The 19411-nt window shown below is 42.0% G+C and overlaps 1 protein-coding gene across 1 annotated transcript in view; it reads left to right on the forward strand.

Moving 5' to 3' along the window:
- The window catches only part of si:dkeyp-72e1.9 (syntaxin-binding protein 4), a 72973-nt gene that overhangs the window by 30383 nt on the left and 23179 nt on the right, over positions 1-19411 (forward strand). The window contains 7 exon segments of the mRNA XM_055152774.1: positions 209-282; positions 4573-4668; positions 6163-6232; positions 9014-9088; positions 14187-14266; positions 18182-18305; positions 18985-19126. Coding sequence (XP_055008749.1) covers positions 209-282; positions 4573-4668; positions 6163-6232; positions 9014-9088; positions 14187-14266; positions 18182-18305; positions 18985-19126 — 661 coding nt within the window.

The following is a 19411-nucleotide window of genomic DNA, read 5'->3' on the forward strand; positions in this document are numbered from 1 at the left end:
TGTCTCTTGGGTCTTACCGAACTTGCCCATGTTTTTGTGGCTAGTATGGGTTGTGCTTCTGACAGGTTTAACCCAGTGACATTGAAGTGTGGGTCAAATGCAGAGGACACGTTTCTCCACACAGACAATCAAATGTGTTAGTATTTATGTTGACATGGATTGTGTAAGTTCACATACTCAACGTCCCCTGTGCCGTGTGTCTGTGCAGGACTCTCATGGGCCCATACGGGGTGGACCGCGCTGTGCATGCACTGGAGTTCAACGAGTGTGAGAACGGTCTAGGTAAGTCTGAACCAGGACTGATTCTGAACCAGGACTAAAGCAGGACTGAAGCAGGACTAAAGCAGGACTAAAACAGGACTGAAGCAGGACTAAACCAGGACTAAAGCAGGACTAAAGCAAGACTAAACCAGGACTAAACCAGGACTAAAGCAGGACTGAAGCAGGACTGAACCAGGACTGAAGCAGGACTAAACCAGGACTAGACTGAAGCAGACTAAAACAGGACTAAACCAGGACTAACCAGACTGAAGCAGGACTAAACAGGACTGAACCAGGACTGAGGACTGAAGCAGGACTAAAGCAGGACTAAGCAGGACTAAACAGGACTGAAGCAGACTAAAGACAGGATTGAACAAGGACTGAAGCAGGACTAAAACAGGACTGAAGCAGGATTGAACAAGGACTGAAGCAGGACTAAAACAGGCTGCGCTGTGGCTGTGCTTGTGTTCACATGAGTGAGGTGTGGCAGTGGGACAGAAGTAGGTCAGTGTAAAGCTCTGACCCGTTTCACAGTGTGTCTGTGTGTGTGTGTGTGTGTGTGTGTGTGGGCCCAAGACACAGCAGCCCCGGCTAATCCTGCACAGCCATGACAACAAACAGGTGGCGTACCCTCCACCAGAAAAGTTACATAGTGCACCTTTAAAGCAGACCTGTTATGCAAACTGAACTTTTTAGAACCATGTTATAGACGTTTCCTTTTTATTGACCGTCTGAAGTTGTATATTGTGATTTTTATTCTCCTGTATTCAGCAGGACATGCCCACTGTCACATTTTTATTTATTTTTAATGGGTGATCATAGGTTGTGATGAGGTTTGTGGTGAAGTCAGCTCCCATTGTGTACTGCAGGTTTCCAAGACGGAAATCAGTGGACTTGTTTCTTTTATTACGTTGTTTTCTATCAATATTTATAATCTGCAAAGTATAATAATAATCCAGGTGTGTGACAGATTCTAACTGTACAGCAGTTCAATACAATGTTTTCTGTCACAAAGGTTAAGATGAAAAAGACAGTTTGTTTGCTCCTGTGGTGCAACACAGTCCTGAGTCGTTCATTTCTATTCAACCACTGAAACATGAAGTTAATAGAGCTCTTACATTGTGGAGTGTCTGAGCGTTAAGATACAGCATGTGTGGGATGGGCTAAATCTGCCAAAAGTGAACTAACATCTGTAAACGTGAACGTGAATATAAGCAGGTGATATCAGTGTACACCTGAAGAGCTGTTAGATGCTGCTTCAAAAGGCCATAAACAATCACTCACTTGAAAGTACTTCAAACAGAGTAGAAGTTGTATTCACTAAGAAACTATTAGGAATGCACTGATCCTACTCTTTCAGTTCAGCTTCAGATATCTGACCCTTGACGATCAGCAGATACCCAATATTCAACGATACCAGTTTATAACTGTAGTTTGTTATTTGTCTTTGGCATCATGGAAGAACAGCCTCGTATGTACAGATGTTCATGATGAGACCTTCTAGGCCAAAATCAGCCTGTAAATAATCTTATTACAATATAAAGACTCCACCAGGATATCAACTTAACCAATATCATGAAACTGATACCTGATCGAGCAAATCTTTCAGTATCAGCACGATATTCACTACCAATTTGGGACAGTGTTGGGACAGTGTTGGGCAGTGTTGGGACAGTGTTCAGTGTTGGGACAGTGTTGGGACAGTGTTGGGAGCAGTGTTGGGACAGTGTTGGGACAGTGTTGGGACAGTGTTGGAGCAGTGTTGGGGCAGTGTTGGAGCAGTGTTGGGACAGTGTTGGGACAGTGTTGGGGCAGTGTTGGGACAGTGTTGGGACAGTGTTGGGACAGTGTTGGGGCAGTGTTGGGAGCAGTGTTGGGGCAGTGTTGGGACAGTGTTGGGACAGTGTTGGGACAGTGTTGGACAGTGTTGGAGCAGTGTTGGGACAGTGTTGGGACAGTGTTGGGGCAGTGTTGGGGCAGTGTTGGGCAGTGTTGGGACAGTGTTGGGACAGTGTGGGAGCAGTGTGTGGGACAGTGTTTGTTGGGCAGTGTTGGGCAGTGTTGGGGCAGTGTTGGAGCAGTGTTGGAGCAGTGTTGGGACAGTGTTGGGACAGTGTTGGGCAGTGTTGGGACAGTGTTGGGACAGTGTTGGAGCAGTGTTGTACAGGTGTAATTTAATCCATACAAGTTCAATCTTAAGCCAGTCCAAAGAATGTCATGTGTCAAGTGGTGATTTATATGAGATTCTATTCTTCCCCCACATGCACTCTCGTACATGCACTCTCCAACATGCACTCCCTCACGTGCACATTCAGGGACATGTCCTCAGAGCCGCAGAACAAGAATAAAGACATGAAAGTGTTGGTTATCTGATGGCTCAGGGGCTGGGGGCTGTGGGGGTGGTGTGGGTCTCTTTAAAGTCTCTGTATCCCATAATTACCCCCTGTCCTTGGATTCTGGGCCAATTACAGTTCACTGTGTTCCATACCAGGGCCTGGAAGAAGTGCCTGATAGCATGTTCTCACTGAGGGGAGGAGGAGGAGGAGAGAGAAAGAGAGAGAGCGCTTTCAGGTTTCATTTTCATTCCAACACAGATTTTTGCCTTTAAATCGTCTTTCATCCACGGATTTATATGCCTTGAATTTTTATATATGTACACTGTGGATTTGTATTACATAAGGACACGCTTCTATGCCAGTTCAGGGCAGATGGATGAGGTGCAGTTTCCATTGGAGAAAAGATTAGGTCCAAGACAAGATGCCATTTGAATTGTATCATTTACTTGTGCTGTTTGGTTGACAGTTTTTGTTTTTTGGCTTCTCTGTATCACAGCTGAACCTGTATTGTCTGTGTCCTAACCTGCAGAGAGAGACACATCCAAGTTTGTTTCACTCTCAGTGTATAGACAGAACATGCCTCATGTGAATGCTCAGATCCCTCCCTGAGCTGCAGAGGCTGCACTAGCACTGATGCATGACTGGCTGCAGGTGCTGGGGTTTAAGTAGAGACCATTCAGATCAGATCAGACATTTTAGGTTTAATTTTCAGCATTGAAACTGGCAACTGGCAATGAGAGACTCTTTCTGCTTTCTGATTGGATAATCATCTAGAACAGGGGTGGGCAAACTTTCTGGCTCGCGGGCCACATAGGGTCCTAAAGTTTGACTGAAGGGCCGGACAGAAAACAGGACACAACGTGTTAAGAGCTCAGATTCATTACATTCTTATTCACATTTACCTAGGACTTCAGATGCGGGCTACATGTTTCATCACTGCTGTGAAAGATTCAGAACACATAAAACTGTTGAGACCTGTTCCACTGCACACCACGAGTGAATGTATATCGTGAGTTCACCTTTTTCAAATATGACTGGTAACAGCTCAAAAACAAAGCTCACGCCAAACAACCACAGATATACACCTGTGACTGTGGTACAACCTGACTCCAAAGTGTTATTCACATTATTAATTTCAACCCAGAGATTACAGGTTTCCTTGATTGATTTCCACCAACTCAAACTGGAAGCAGTGCAGTCTTATATCTTAAGCACCAACTACTTCACTCATGGTCCGAATAACTCCTGTAAGAACACTTTCCCATAAAGCATTGCGTCCAACATAATACGCCGCAACTCAATGTATCTATAGTGCGCCATCTACTGGGAAATGCTGGAAATGCATGACAAATAAAACATCAACAAGGTTTATTATTGTAATTTATTCCAGTTCGGCGGGCCGGATTAAAAGGTTTAAAGGGCCGCATATGGCCCCCGGGCCGTAGTTTGCCCACCCCTGATCTAGAACCAAAACACCAGCTTATAACATAAACTACTTGACCATTGTGTCCAGTGTTTTAGTAACTAAGAATAAATCAGCATTACCATTTTTACACAAGCTTCATTTGATTTGAACATGTCATGTTTAACCAATTAACCATTTTATCAAACTCAGACTTACTCCTACTACTGCTACACAGCACATCAGGTTTGAGAAGTTGCAGTATCATAGTATCATACTGTTGTGTATTTATAGAGAATAGTTGTGCGGGAGCATGGGTGATGAAGGCTTATTTGTACAGGCTTGTACTGTTAACTGTAAGGAGGGTTTGAATAGTAGGATTGCTAAATTACTCAAACATGCATGGACACCATATAAAACCTCCAGGCATGTTTTTCATGAGGGAACAATGTTATATTATGTTTTATGTATATGTATAATCTGTATATAATATATATTATGTATTATGTATTATGTTATAGTATTAGGAGCGTGTTGTGCCCTGACATGTCGTCTGTGTCCCTTTTGTGTTAGGGATCAAAGTGATCGGGGGAGTGAAGGAGCAGACCGGAGACGAGTTTGGAGTCTACGTCAAGCGCATTCTCCCTGGAGGGCTGGCCGCGTGTGATGGTACCACAAACACGATGCACTGCTCACACTGTGGAGGGCATGTGTGGAGTCTTTTTACATGGATCTTTAAGTTAAAGCTTTTGGAATATGACACTAAAGTGATGTGAGGATGTACTGTGAGCCTCCACTGGGCCTGTCCCTGTCACATCACAACCTCAATGTGGAAAAAGTGATGTTGGACATCTATACAAACATGGACAGGGCAATGTCTTAGGCACAGGAGGATGACACCTTTTTTGATGGAAATGAACTTCAGATGCACTAAATGACAACAATGAGACAACCCCTAAAACAGGACTGGTTTTACATGTGGAGGTCATTTTAAGTTTCTCTCTCTTGGTGTTTTTTGGGAGGTTTTCCACTAGTGCTGCTTTGGCTATAGTGATCATCACTACTGGGAGTATGAGGCTGTTCCTTAAGCCTACAGCTGCACGGATTGTCCAACATGCTGTTGCAAGGAGATTTAATGTATCTCCAGCACAATCTCCAGAACATAGAGGAGATTTCAGGAGACAGACAGTTCCTCTAGGAGAGCTGGACAGGGCTGTAGAAGGTCCTCAACCCACCAGTAGGACCCATATCTGCTCTTTTCTGTAAGAGGAACAGGCCGAGCTCTGCCCGTGCCTTCCAGTTTGAGTTGCAGCAGGACACTGGTGTGAATGTCTCTGCTCAAACAATCACAAACAGACTTCATGAAGATGGCTTGAGGGCACCGTGTCCTGTAGTGGGCCCTGTGCTCAGCACCCAGCATCCATTGGCATTTGCTAGATGGGCACCAGAACTGGCAAATCCACCACTGGCCCTCTGTGTTTTTCACAGATGAAAACAGATTCACCCTGAACACGTGACCCTCACAATCACCTGTAAAATGATAGAACACCTCTGGAACATTATGTTTGGGTCCATCAGGCGCCCCCAGGTTGCTCCTCAGACTCTGCAGGAGCTCAGTGACGCCCTTACAGATGTGGGAGGGCATCCCACAAGACACAATCCATCATCTCATTAGGAGCAAACCACGATGTTGTCAAACATGCACATAAGCATATGGGGCCAAACAAGATATTGAGAAGCATTTTGAGTTTCAGAAATTAAATATTAACAAAGTGTAAGCTAAAAAAAATGTTATCATTAACAGACGTGAGATCCTTTTGTTCCTATATTGCCCTGTCCATATTTGTACAGATATCTGACATAATAGTATATTATGAGTGAGCAGTTTATATTGTAATAGGATCAAGTCAATGGTTTGACACTTTCTCCTGATGCCTGGATCGGGTGACAGCAGATTTAACCAATCACAGTGCGCTGTAAGACTGTGCAGTCTTATTCTAATGAGCCTGGGTGGTTTTAAAGCGCCAAGCCTCTGTCTGTAAAAACATGTGAAGCAGAAGCAAGACCTAGACTTTTTTATGACAGTTATTAAAAGTCTGTATTGTTTATGTTCAGGATATCAATATAAAATATGAATTGATGTGTGCATGTGTGTGTGCCCAGGGAATCTCCTGCCCGGAGACCAGATTCTGGAGGTGAACGGGGACAGTCTGGTGGGAGTGACCAGTGACCGGTACGTCCCTCTCTCCTGTGCAAGCACTTAGCACCACTCCACACTAACAAGGTTCAGTGTGGCCTGTGACACTAAACACCAAAAGTGCACTATATATATATATATATATATATATATATATATATATATATATATATATATATATATATATATATATACTATACACTGGTTAAGTTTGCACCACCAGCTTGTCCATGGACACGTTACTGCTGCAAGAATGATCCACACTATGTCATTCACCTGATGTATCAGCATGGAGGTGGTGCTACCAGGTCAAGTTACAAGTTAAGTCTGTGGAGAGTTGACCCTGAACATCATAAGAATCCATGTGTTTAATGTATTTTTCATCACTAAAGACACTTGTAATAAAAATTAATTCTTGATTGATGTTTTTAATGTCATACTGTGGAATATTCCAAGCAAAACAATAATATCAGGTGGCATACCCCCCTCTAAAACACTTACGCAGTGTACCTTTAACTTAACTTAGTTCTTAAAATACAATTATTTTGTCGTATTCTAAACCAATAAATGTCACACATGTGATGTGTGAGAAGCAGTTGTCTAAAGACGTGTTCACACAGCACGAGTCTGGTGCCAACAAACTGCGTCAGACGCCTCTAGTTTGCCATTTGACTTTTTTGAGTCATTCGCTTCATTCGCACGTCCAGGTCGCTCGAGTTTGGGAATTTGGTGGCATGAATAAATCTGCACAATTTGCTCTGTTCGCACCAGAAGATCAACTGCGGCTGTGCAGTGTCCTCTCCACCTGCTGTTTGCAGTTTGAAAAATGGCCGATTTGACCAGCACTGAGACCGGGACCAGACAGGGATCGAGACCAGGACCGAGACCGGGACAGAGACCAGGACCTAGACCGGGACAGAGACTGGTGTAGATTTCCCACGGCAACAATGAGTGTCTTCTCCATGTTGACTGAAAGTTCACGTCTGTGTCAGCGTTATACGTCACCATCAGAACACGACACCTGATGGGTTGACGAATATTTGCAGAAAGTTCAAAATTTTCAACTTTGGTGAAGTTCGTGAACCCCTCCCTTTTGGGAATTTGTGCGTCAATGACAGTTTCGCTCATTTTGCGCCACTCAAAATGCACGAATTGTGCTGCCCAATTCACATCATTCACACTGCAGAACTTTATTCACACATCAGCTTGTATTTGCATAAAGTAAACCTGTAAATCATTTGTCTTGTTCACACCAGACGTGTACAGAGTGAACAGCCCTTACAACTGTTTCTCAGTCAAAACTATCACTGATGACACTGTTTGTTTTAAAGGTACAGTATTGTAACTTTCTGGTGGTGGTTCAGTGCTTTTATGGAAATAGAACATTGTTCATAATTTGTGTCATACTGTTAAAGAAACAACATTTCCCTGGAAACAAGCAGTAGAAGGCCAAGAAAGAGTCAGGTTTGTGGAGATGCAAGCCCACTCAGAGTAAGGACAGATATTTTCTAAAAAACAAAACAAAAACAAGCTTGTGTTTATTTTGCACCTTAGTAGAGTGAAAGAGCACATGTCTGGCAGACTTGTCACAGTGACTGTGGTTCCACACACTCTAAATGGGACTATGGTCTGATTTTGGACCTAAAAGGTGATTCAAATGAAACGTCTTTCTGATCATGGGCCTTCTGATCACTCACATCAGACTGTGCTTTTTGCATGTCCTTTAAATGTTGCTTACTATAAGTGGAACATACCTGAAATACCTGGAGTTGTGTTTTGTTTCAATCACGTTTAACACAAACCCTGCATATTTAGGCTGACACTGAAAACACTCTGCTCCACCTTGTGATGTCATATAGTAATAGGCGAGTTTCATTGTTGACAAAAGCGTGCTGCATGCTGGGAATTATTTTGGTCGGCGGCAAGAAACACTAATTCAACATGACGGACGGAGCGAGAAAGCAGGTAAACCATTGATGGATGCCAAATCACCTTTTTCAACCCCAACAAAAGGTGGACCAAACCAAATTTCTGGTCAGAATCGCCAACTACCTGGACAAATATTCACTTTGGCGATATCCACAATGACTTGGTGGAAACTCCTGGGCCATTCACAGCAGAAAAGATGAAAACCTCCAAGAGTCTCGATGTGTTGTTGAACTTGTTGGAGTCCACGGTTTGTTAGGATCTTCTACGTTTGTTCTGCGAATGTTTGAAAGCCGTTTAATTCACCGTTAGCGGTTCTTTTCACTCAGAACACGAAAAAGACTTTTTCCTTCTTCCGTGCGTCTATTTGTGCATCCAATAATGCAGCAGGAATTTACCATTATCGGGGAGAAATACACGAGGTTACGCACTGTGTTTGACCGCTATGGTGTTTCTTGCCTCCGACCAAAATATTTCCCAGCATGCAACACGGGCTTTTAATAACAATGAAGTCACCTGAAACTCGCCTATACAGGAAGTGTTCCACTCACTAGAATCATTTGGTGAATTTCAGCCCTGGAATTGCCAATCTTTACTGAACTAAAGGTAAAAGTTCATTTGAAAACTGCTGCTTCATGACATCACAAAGTGAAACAGAACATTTAGAGCTTTCGAGACGGCTGCATTGCAGGATTACTCAAACATGATGAAATGAATGAATGAAACTAAACATAAGTCCAGGTATATTTTTTGATGAGGCAACACAATTACAACATAGACCTTTAAAACATTTGACATGTGGAGAAATCATGTATTCATCAGAGTGTGGTGAGCTTGAACCTCCGTGTGCAGTACCTGTCTCTCCACACTGACCTGCTCCTCCTCTTCCAGAGCCGTGGACATCCTGAGAGCCGCATCTGCCACCAACCACATGAGACTCCTGATCGCACGAGACGAGGAGGCCAAGTAAGTCTCACACACAAGCACAGGGAATCAGGCTAAGATCAGTAGCTGCTTGTAGAAGTGAAGGGTAGAGAAGTACAAGATATTATGAAAAATGTGCTTTGAAGATTTGCATAAAATAGAATATTGATTATATGTTTATGTGCATTGTTAATTATAAATATGGCCTGACCGATTATGATTTTTTGCAGCCGATATGATACTGATAAAACAGGAGCTGGAGATGCCCATAGCTGAAATAAAAGTCGATATATTTAGTGATGTAAAAATTCACTATAAATCTTCAGTTGATTATAAAACTTAGGTCTGGCTCCATTTGGATTTTAAACTGGGTTTATTTAAACCCAGCAACATTTATTGTTCTTCTGTCTCTTTACTGTCATATTTACAGACAGTATGTAGGACTAATGGAATGTTTGCATCACAATGTCATGTAAGTAAACTACCTCTATCAGCCTTTAGTGCTAAATACATGTGCACGTGGTAATTAATTATATGTGTAAATACCGATCATTCACACCTCTATTCACAGCTCATTTACGTAATAAATGCAAGTCCAAAAACATATATACAACCACTATAGTCACTTTACACGAGGCCAATGTCAGAGACAAATGACTCTGATAAATACTGATGCAGTGACACATATTAGGATATTTATCTGTCTGTAAATTGGATTAAATGGAAATGATACAGAGAGTTTAAGCTTTATAACGAGTTATAACATATAACACATATATTGACTGAGCCCTAATTATAAGAAAATAATCTAAACATGGCGGTCGAAATGAGTTTCCTCCGCAGGGTGGCTGGGTGCTCCCTTAAAGATAGGGTGAGGAGCTCAGTCACACGGGAGGAGCTCGGAGTAGAGCCGCTGCTTCTCCATGTCGAGAGGAGCCAGTTGAGGTGGTTCAGGCATCTGTTCCGGATGCCTCCAGGAGGAGGCCCCGGGGAAGACCGAGGACACGATGGAGGGACTATGTCTCTGGGCTGGCCTGGGATCAACTCGGGGTCCCCACGGAGGAGCTGGAGGAAGTGTCTGGGGTGAAAGAAGTCTGAGAGTCCCTGCTTAGACTGATGCCTCCACGACCCGGCCTGGATAAGCTGAAGAACATGGATGGATAATCTAAATATGGGAAAAAGACTTAAAACCTCTTTGCAACCTCAATTGAATCATGTCCATTAAAGGAACTGACAGTTTGAACTGGTGACTCGCGCTCATGGTCACATGATGTTGATGTTGCTGTGATGTGTCTGGTCAGGTTTTGGCAGTTGAAACTGTCAGGAGGAAAACAAACTCTTGGTCTGGAAAAAGAATCTAATAACATAAATTATCAGAAGACCAAATGAACCTCATTGGACTATTTCTAAGATTTAGTGTAGCCCTGCTCTGAGCCCACACTGGCTCTAGCAGCAAGCACTCTGATTGGTCAGAACTGCACGTTTCTGACATCACACAGTGGGCGGGGCTAGGCCAGTATAAAGACCTCAAAGTCTGTGTAAAATACTTTTACTTAAACAGGTACTTTAATACTGTTAGTTTACTAGATTCACTTTTACTTTTACATGAGTATTGTTCCAGTATCTGTACTTTTACTTAAGTAACAAAATGGAGTACTTCTTCTTTGTAACATAGAACATTAGAGGAGGAAGTGTGAGCTCTGAGCTGCTGGGGCTGTGTGCACATGAGCAGAGGATTTACACATTTTAGCCTCATGAATATTGATGACTTCATTTGTCAGTCCAGTCAAAAACACATTTGCAAGAAAGAGCCTGTGCCAAAATAGAGAAATCCATCTATAAAATCTACGTTAGTGTGCAGAGTTTGTCTTTTATTCTCTGGTAATTAGGTGGACATTTTAAAACTATTTTTACTAAAACATAGTTTACATAATTTCACAATTCACATTCTATTTAAATAACTATTTTGGTCTTAAAATGTTGGTATTTTATTTCAGTTTTTTGTCCGTAAATCAAGATATGAGCATTAATAATTGACCAATCAGGTACTTTTTTTTTTTTTTTTTTCACTCCAGCTACTAAAACAGCGTTGCAGTAGGCATTACATAAGTCTTGTTCCCGTCTCAACAGAGCGGATTAGCCCTGAGCCTTCTAACGTTTAATATGATTTTTGTAGGAATGTTTATGAGAAAAATGAAATGTACTTGTAAATGTACTCTGCTCAGCTCCATTCGAGCCAGTTCAAGAAGATACTGGGTGTAAAGTATGGAGCACAACTGAGTGAGGGCTCTGGGCAGAGGACAGTGAAGCAGTTTGTAACCACAGCATCAAAGTGTTTGAGTGACACTAGGGACAAGACTGCAGACTCACATTTATTTAGGCAACCAGGCAGTGGAGCTGTTTCCTAAAGTGATGCGTATTGATCACAGACGGCCATGATGAGTGACTAATCAATAAGTGATCATTAAGAATTTTGTTGATCACGTTCATTTTGAATTGAAAAACTGAATGTATGTTGCTGTGTGGAGCGTGAGGAGATGAGGCTGCGTCTAACACAAACACTGGCATCTCGGCCTCACAGTCCCACGTTTGGACTCTGGCTCCTTGGAGACACTGTTCCACTCAGTGAGTGTGTTTACAGCACATCATCGTCCCGGCGATGAGCGGGGTTTTTCAGCGTCCTGGTTTCGTCATGGTGCATGCACACAGTAGAGTTGGGTGATTATACGGTATTATGGTACCCCACGGTGTCAAAAAGTAGCAACAGCATCAGTTTCATAACCATCATTAAAAAAAACTTTGCAGAGCATAAGGACTTAATATAATATTATAATTTATTCATACCTAAATGTGTTTGCTCAGCACAAATGAATGTGTGGTTGTATTTTCAATGTTATACTATCACCATTTCAAACTAATAGTGTCTATAATGTTTTTTTAACTGTGTGGGGAGACGACGTTTAGTTAGTTTTGTTGCATTGTCACGTGATCTCCATAAAGGAGACCAAGACAAGACAACAAGTCTGGCTGCAAGAGAGTTGCCCCCCCCAAAAAAATACTAGTACTTCTGCAATTTGGCAGCATTGTGGCTTCAGGACACATTTGTTCACTTTTTATTGAAACAAAACTTAAAAGCACATGGTTCATTTGCATAAACTATAAGCACTGATTAAAACAGTTCTTTTCTTGTGCGCTGATGCAGTTCAGTTTCTGTCGGACTAAAGGACACGACTCAGTGGAATATGAGTGTTCTCTCTGTGACAGAGGGATGTTCTGCTGATGGTGAGTGTGTTCTGTGTGTGTGTCGTGTTGGAGATGGTTCATGTGAAACTTTTCAAAGATTATAAGTCTGCAGGTCGTACACATGGACCATGCAGCGGTGCAGCTTTGTACCTTAACAAAGTCGTACTAAAACATTTTGGTACTACAGTAATGCTGTATACTATAAAATCCTGAGAAGGTTTAACGCTATCAAAATTTGGATACTGCCCAACTCTAAAACACAGTTACTGCAACATAAAGCTGAGTCACATGCGTCCAAAAGTCAAACACTTTTCAGTCCTTTCATCACAACAGAAGCCAAAATAAATAAAGTGACCAAAATAAACAAAGTGAGTAAGTGAGTAAATAAATGACATGACCTGCACACGTCTGATGTCTGAAAACATGAACCATCTCCAACACGACACACACACAGAACACACTCACCATCATCATCATCATCATCATCATCTTCCCTCTGTCACAGACAGAACACTGAGTCGTGTCCTTTAGTCCAACAGAAGCTGAACTGCATCAGCGACACAAGGACAGAGCTGTTTTTTTCAGTGCTTATAGTTCATATAAATGAGTCATGTGTTTTTTAGTTTTGTTTCTGTAAAACATAAACAAAAGTGTCAAAGCTGCATTAAACACATGATAATGTCAAACGGGCTGATGTGGCTCTAGAGTGATTATGATTTATATGTCGTAAAGTTGAGTTTATTTATGCAGATTACTAATAATAATTATAATGATGATCATTTTAATATAAATATTTTAAAGATTAATCGAAAATCAATCGTTAATTCTCCCGATGATCGATTAAGAAAACTGAATCGAGTGCCCATCTCTAGTATTGATACATGTATGTGTGCACACATTCGCAAAAAAAAAGGCAAAATAAAAGTTTTAAGATTGCCTGAAAATTCAAGAAAAATACGACATTGATTTAAAGACCACATTTTCAGGAGCCTGTGATCAGTCCAAGTGTTCAGTGTCCTGTGAGAGGAACTTGAGCTGCACTAAACTGTTACTAACAGAGAGTGAGTGTGTGTGAGGGACTAGTTTAAGCGTAAGTTCACCTGTTGTACTTCCAGCTCAGTCAGTTCTTGATGGTCAGGTGTGTTCAAATAAAACTCAGATTAAAGTTGAGTAACAGCTCTTCAGACAGAGCAGTGTCTACAGTTAGCATCACGTTTGTGCAGTTTTTCCAGGAGTCTAGACTTCTTGACCTTCTCACACTTGTTTACGCTCACCAGGAAAAACACATTTATAGCCTACTGGGCTTGTGGTGCACAGAGGGGTTTGGCGTGTGCGCGCTCACGGATCATCCGCCACTAATCTGTCCGGACGCCACACGAGCCAGGACGACAGGGACACGGCAGGACAGGGGACAGGAGCGAGCCAGGAGAGGGCAGAGGCGACAGGGATGCAGCAGGACAGGAGCTAGATAGGGACAGGGGGGGCAGAAGGGACAGGGACACAGCAAAACAGGGGCTAGACAGGGATGGGAGCGGGGCTGGGGAGAGCAGGATTAAGTCTCACCTGAAAAAAACAGATAATCGGGAGGAGCACATGGACAATACGGCTCCAATATTAATAGCTGTAAACATGCAATTACTAATAGACTCAATCATGTTACTTAAGTAAAAGCACAGATAAGATACTGGAGCAAAAAAATACTCAAGTAAAAGTATCACATGAAAAACATCTACTTAAGTAAAAATATAAAAAAAAATTTTAAAATGTATATTTTAAAATGTCCTTAAATCGTACTGATTTTAAAATCGAATAAATTCAAATGTAGAGATTTTGATAAAGGTTTGTGCTATGATGTTAAAAATAGCCTTTTCAGCATCTATTATTTTTATTTCTGTAGGAGAGAATTTGCTGAGCTGATGGAGAAGTACGGCTCCAACGGTAGCACAAGCTCCACACGGACCTCCCCCACCCAGCAGAGCACGGAGCCCCATGGGACCCAGCCCTCCAGCAACACCAAGACCTCCAACGGTACCACCTCCAAACCCCCCAGTCCTGCCTGCACTCTGAGGCTCAGGTGTAGACTGTGTGTGCTTAGCACTTTCACCTCACAACAAATGAAGTTCTAGTTCCCAGACTTTTCGATTTGAAATAATTACAGTGTGTCAAATGGAACCCAAACGTACACTGCTGAATCATAATAGGTCAGGTGAGTGATAAATGTTTATGAAGCCCAATCATGAGATTTGAGTGCACTCCGAGCTCCGCCCCTAAGACGTACTTCAGGGCTGTAGTGTAAAGTAATGGGCAGAAGCAACGTAATGACGTCAAATTTCCTCCAAACTTCAGGCTCTCCAATAGAACTGCACTTTGTCGCTTTGGCCCAGTGAACTCAAAGGGCAAGAGCATAAATCAAATAAAGTGATATGAGCACATGTAACATGATAAACATATGTATATGCACATACACGATCCATTAAAAAAAAAAAAATAAACACAAAGCCTAATACAAAATATCAACATTATACATTTTTTATGTAGGTCAAGTCAGGGGGTCCGGCACACTTGCACCCTCTATTGACCAGCCGCCATTGCACAGAAGTGTAATACTCCCTCTTTAAATTGGAACACTGTGTGACTGGGTGTCGGATTGAGATTTAAACCCCACACATCCTGGCAGAGGAGGGAAAACTGTATAAGATGTGTGTATGTTACTGTGTAGACGCAGCAGTGGGACATTTCTTATCGGGGAAGTTGGAGTGGAGCAGTCAGTATAAATGGCTTATGAAGAGTGCAGTGGCCTGTTACACAATCTCACATGTGTCCGTCCAGCTGTGTGTCCAGAGGCTTTAACCAGGCCCAGCAGAGCTGTCCTTATATGAGCTTATACACACGCACACACACGCACACATGTACACACACACACACACATATACACACACACATGTACACACACACACAGACACAAAGACATACACATGTCCATCATCTCACAAACAAAAGAGGCGTCTCCTGTCCCTGTCCCTTCTCCGCTTCACAGCCCTGAACGATTTTAAGAAAATATTGAACTGCAATTTTTCTGGCAGATATAGGCAAGTTTCATTGTTGACAAAAGCGCGTGTTGCATGCTGGGAATTATTTTGGTCGGCGGCAAGAAACACTAATTCAACATGACGGACGGAGCGAGAAAGCACGTAAAGGGTATTGATCCCAATTATTTATCCACTCTAACAGCAGAGGACCCAAGACCATTTGACCAGAAATTGGTCATAAGCATCGACGGACGAAATCACCCTTTTCAACCCCGACAAAAGGTGAAACCAAACCAAATTTCTGGTCAGAATCACCAACTACCTGGACAAATATTTACTTTGGCGATATCCACAATGACTTGGTGGAAACTCCTGGGCCATTCACAGCAGAAAAGATGAAAACCTCCAAGAGTCTTGATGTGTTGTTGAACTTGTTGGAGTCCACGGTTTGTTAGGATCTTCTACGTTTGCTCTGCGAATGTTTGAAAACCATTAATTCACCTTTAGCCTTTCTTTTCACTCAGAATACGAAAAAGACTTCTATTTGTGCATCTGATAATGCAGCAGGAATTTACCATTATCGGGGAGAAAAACGCAAGGTTACACACTGTGTTTGACCGCTATCATGTTTCTTGCCTCTGACCAAAATATTTCCCAGCATGCAACGCGGGCTTTTAATAACAATGAGGTTAGCTGAAACTCACCTATTGCGATTTCAATTTCTTCCACATTTTTTTTTTCAAATCAAGTTTCAGGGCACATGAACATTTGTAAACATCACAGAAACTTACATCATATCAGAGTCCTGCACAGTGATTTGACACTGGACTGTAACTACACGTCAAAAGGACACAGACAGCAGGAGGAAGCGACGCAGACAAAAAGGGCTGTGATTGGTTGTCTGTACCACCGCACTACAGACATTTCCTGTACTCTGCTTTCCTTTTTTTCAATATACATTCAGTATAATAATGTGTTTAATGCAGTTTTGTGTACACTTGTTTACGTTTTACAGAAACATCAGGGAACTTGCTTTTTTTTTTTAACATAATAGAATAGTTTAATTGCACATCCACTAGAGTAGTTGGCAGTGACACTCTCATTGTCAGAGTGTGTGCAGGGAGTATTAGTGCTATAGTGTCAGGTTTTCTGTATGTAAAGTGTATGTAGCTCTCGGCTTCACTGTGACTACGGTGGGAAACGAGGATAGACCGGAATGTTTACTGTGTCTAAACATGTTGGCAGTGGACAGCAGGAAGCCAAATAAATTACACCATCACTTAAAGACATTACACCACAATCACGCTGATAAGATGCTTGAGTTTATTCAGTAAAAACGTGCCGAATATTGCCAACAATCATCCCGCTCTGTGAATGCTACTTCAGTAAACCAGCGAGCTCTGAAACCCACACCACAGCAGAGGATCTGATCCCGCTGCAGCATTAGACATGGTTTCTGTTACGCTGGATGACACAAGCGCCCAGAATTATAACACGGACATCATCTTTAAAGACAATACACAGGAGCAGAGTGCCTTATGCAGTGTTAGGAAGGTTACTTTTAAAATGTATTCCCCTACAGATTACAGATTACATACACCAAAATGTAGTTTGTAATGGAATCCATTAAATTACTTAAAGTGAGTAATGTAATCTGAATACTTTGGATTACTTGATATTGTCATGTTTTTTAAAACTACATGAATGTAACAACCACATCCTGAAAATTCTTGTTTGTTCTTCAAATTGTCTGTTGAGCCCAAGTCTCCATGAACAGACTTTTGTTTACTGTAGAGAAACAAAGACGAGGATCTTAACATAAGATGTTTTATCTGCTTAAAGACAATAAAAAGCCCAGACTTTACTTAACCGTTTTAAAAATATTGATAGAGAAATGATTTTTATATGAAATCACCTTAAATTATGTTCACCATACTGTTGGTTTCATATTGTTTAACCTGGTTTAGTCCTGGTTTTACACTTGGTTTAGTCCTGGTTTATTCCTGGTTTAGTCCTGGTTTAGTCCTGGTTTAGACCTGGTTTAAACCTGGTTTTACACTTGGTTTAGTCCTGGTTTAGTCCTGGTTTTAGTCCTGGTTTAGTCCTGGTTTAGTCCTGGTTTAGTCCTGGTTTTAGACCTGGTTTTAGTCCTGGTTTTAGTCCTGGTTTAGCCCAAAATGTGAAAACAGGAAAATACCTCTGTGTAATCCATTTATTCCAACAAAGTAACCAATCCAATTACCACTCACTGAAACAGTAACTGTAACTGAATACAGTTACTCATAATTTGTACTCTGATTATGTAACTTTGGTACATGTAATCTGTTACTCCCCAACACTGGCCTTATGTCACAGGTGAGCGCAGTGCGGAGTACGATGGACACATGAGTGGAGGGGCGCAATTGTTTTTCTTCTTCCTAAAGAGCGTGTGCCAGAAAATAATTGAGAAGCACTGGTTTAAACCTAAAATGCCTCTGATCTGATTGGTCACTTCACAGCCAGTCATGAGTCAGAGCTAGTGCAGCCTCTGCAGCTCACACAGGGAATTCTGAAGGTTCTGATCTTTCACATGATACATATACTGAGAATGAGAATGATGTTTCCTTTATCTACACTGGCAACCTGGTGCAACCCAGAAATACCTTTTATAAAACTGTAAACACAGGGTACAGACAGTTCCTTTAAAAGTAAAAAAAATAAAAAATAAGTATGAAGATTTGAAGTATTTGAAGTATTTGACGTACTACTCAGAATAAATATTCTTAATTCCACTTAGCAGGATTAAGTAAATATAATGAGTAAAAACATAACATTCTGAATGCACCTGATTTTGTTTCATAATATGTTGTGTGTTGTGGTGCAGGTGGGCGCTACCTGGACAGCACCTCTTCAGGCTCTTCCTCCCGCTCCCAGAGTCCTTTGCTGCTCAGTCCAGCTGGCTCTCAAAACACATACAACAACACTGGCCCCCTGCTTCGATCACTCAGGTCTGTCAGATGCCCTCCCATCCTTCTCTAGTCTCTAGTTAATATGCAGATGATGTGGTTGGCTAAATCGTAGGACATTTTTGCCATGATGTTTAAATATGACAATTTTTTATTTTGGTATTTACTGTGAAATATCATGTACTGGTTAGAGAATACTGGCTCCAGCTTCATCTAAAAGAGAGATTGCCTGAATAAATAAATAAAAAAACAGAGATGTGTCCAGGGGATCAACAGCCTCCCTTCTTAATGGCTCTTTGGTTGCTATGATACTCGAGGTTGGAATTCCAAATATGGAATTTGTCTTGCCCCTGCAACTGCCGACCTCAGTGAGCCTTATCGAATGCCATGGGTGATGTCACACTCCCTTAGTTCATTTCTGTTTTACAGTGTACATAATGGTCCCCAACCTGAAGGTCGGAGGACTGATTTTATACTCAGACCAAGTTCTGTCATTGTGTCTTTAGGCAATACACTTCACCCACATTGCCTAGTATGAATGTGGTGTCTGAGTGTTAGTAGTGTGAAGGGCATAGATTGGCTGCCCTGTTTCCCTCAGTCTGTCCCAGGGCAGCTGTGGCTACAGTAGTCTCTTACCACCACAGAGTGTGGAGTGAATGAATAATGAAAGACACCACTGAAATACAAAACATTATTATGTTATGTTCTGCCTCATCCACAGTCACCCAGGGGAGGGGGTGATCCAGCTCATTTCTGTGGCCCGCTCCTGCAGCCTGGGCATCACCATTGGAGGAGGCTCCAACCGGCCTGACGGGCCCGCCGTCTTCATCCAGGAGGTGTTGTCCGGAGGGGACTGCCACAGGGTGAGTGTGAGAGGCTTAGCACCAACACTGATACACTGCAATATTCATCTAAAACAATGTTATAAAAGAAACACATGCCGTGACTTCAGCATCAGAAAACTGTGATGCCCAGTGGGAGCTGGCGTTGCTGTAAACGTCACCACAACAAAGTGCTGTGTAACTGTTGGCCCCTCACATGGATAGCTGTACATCACACTAACAAAAATGTGTGTATCAAAATATTTGTATCAAAATGACAACTCGCAGCTGATGAATCTTACATGTGTCACTGAATAAAAGAATACA

The sequence above is a fragment of the Boleophthalmus pectinirostris genome, unplaced genomic scaffold (assembly GCF_026225935.1).
Source record: "Boleophthalmus pectinirostris isolate CB_2022bp ecotype Guang Dong unplaced genomic scaffold, ASM2622593v1 HiC_scaffold_17, whole genome shotgun sequence".
Classification (NCBI taxonomy): Eukaryota; Metazoa; Chordata; class Actinopteri; order Gobiiformes; family Gobiidae; genus Boleophthalmus; species Boleophthalmus pectinirostris.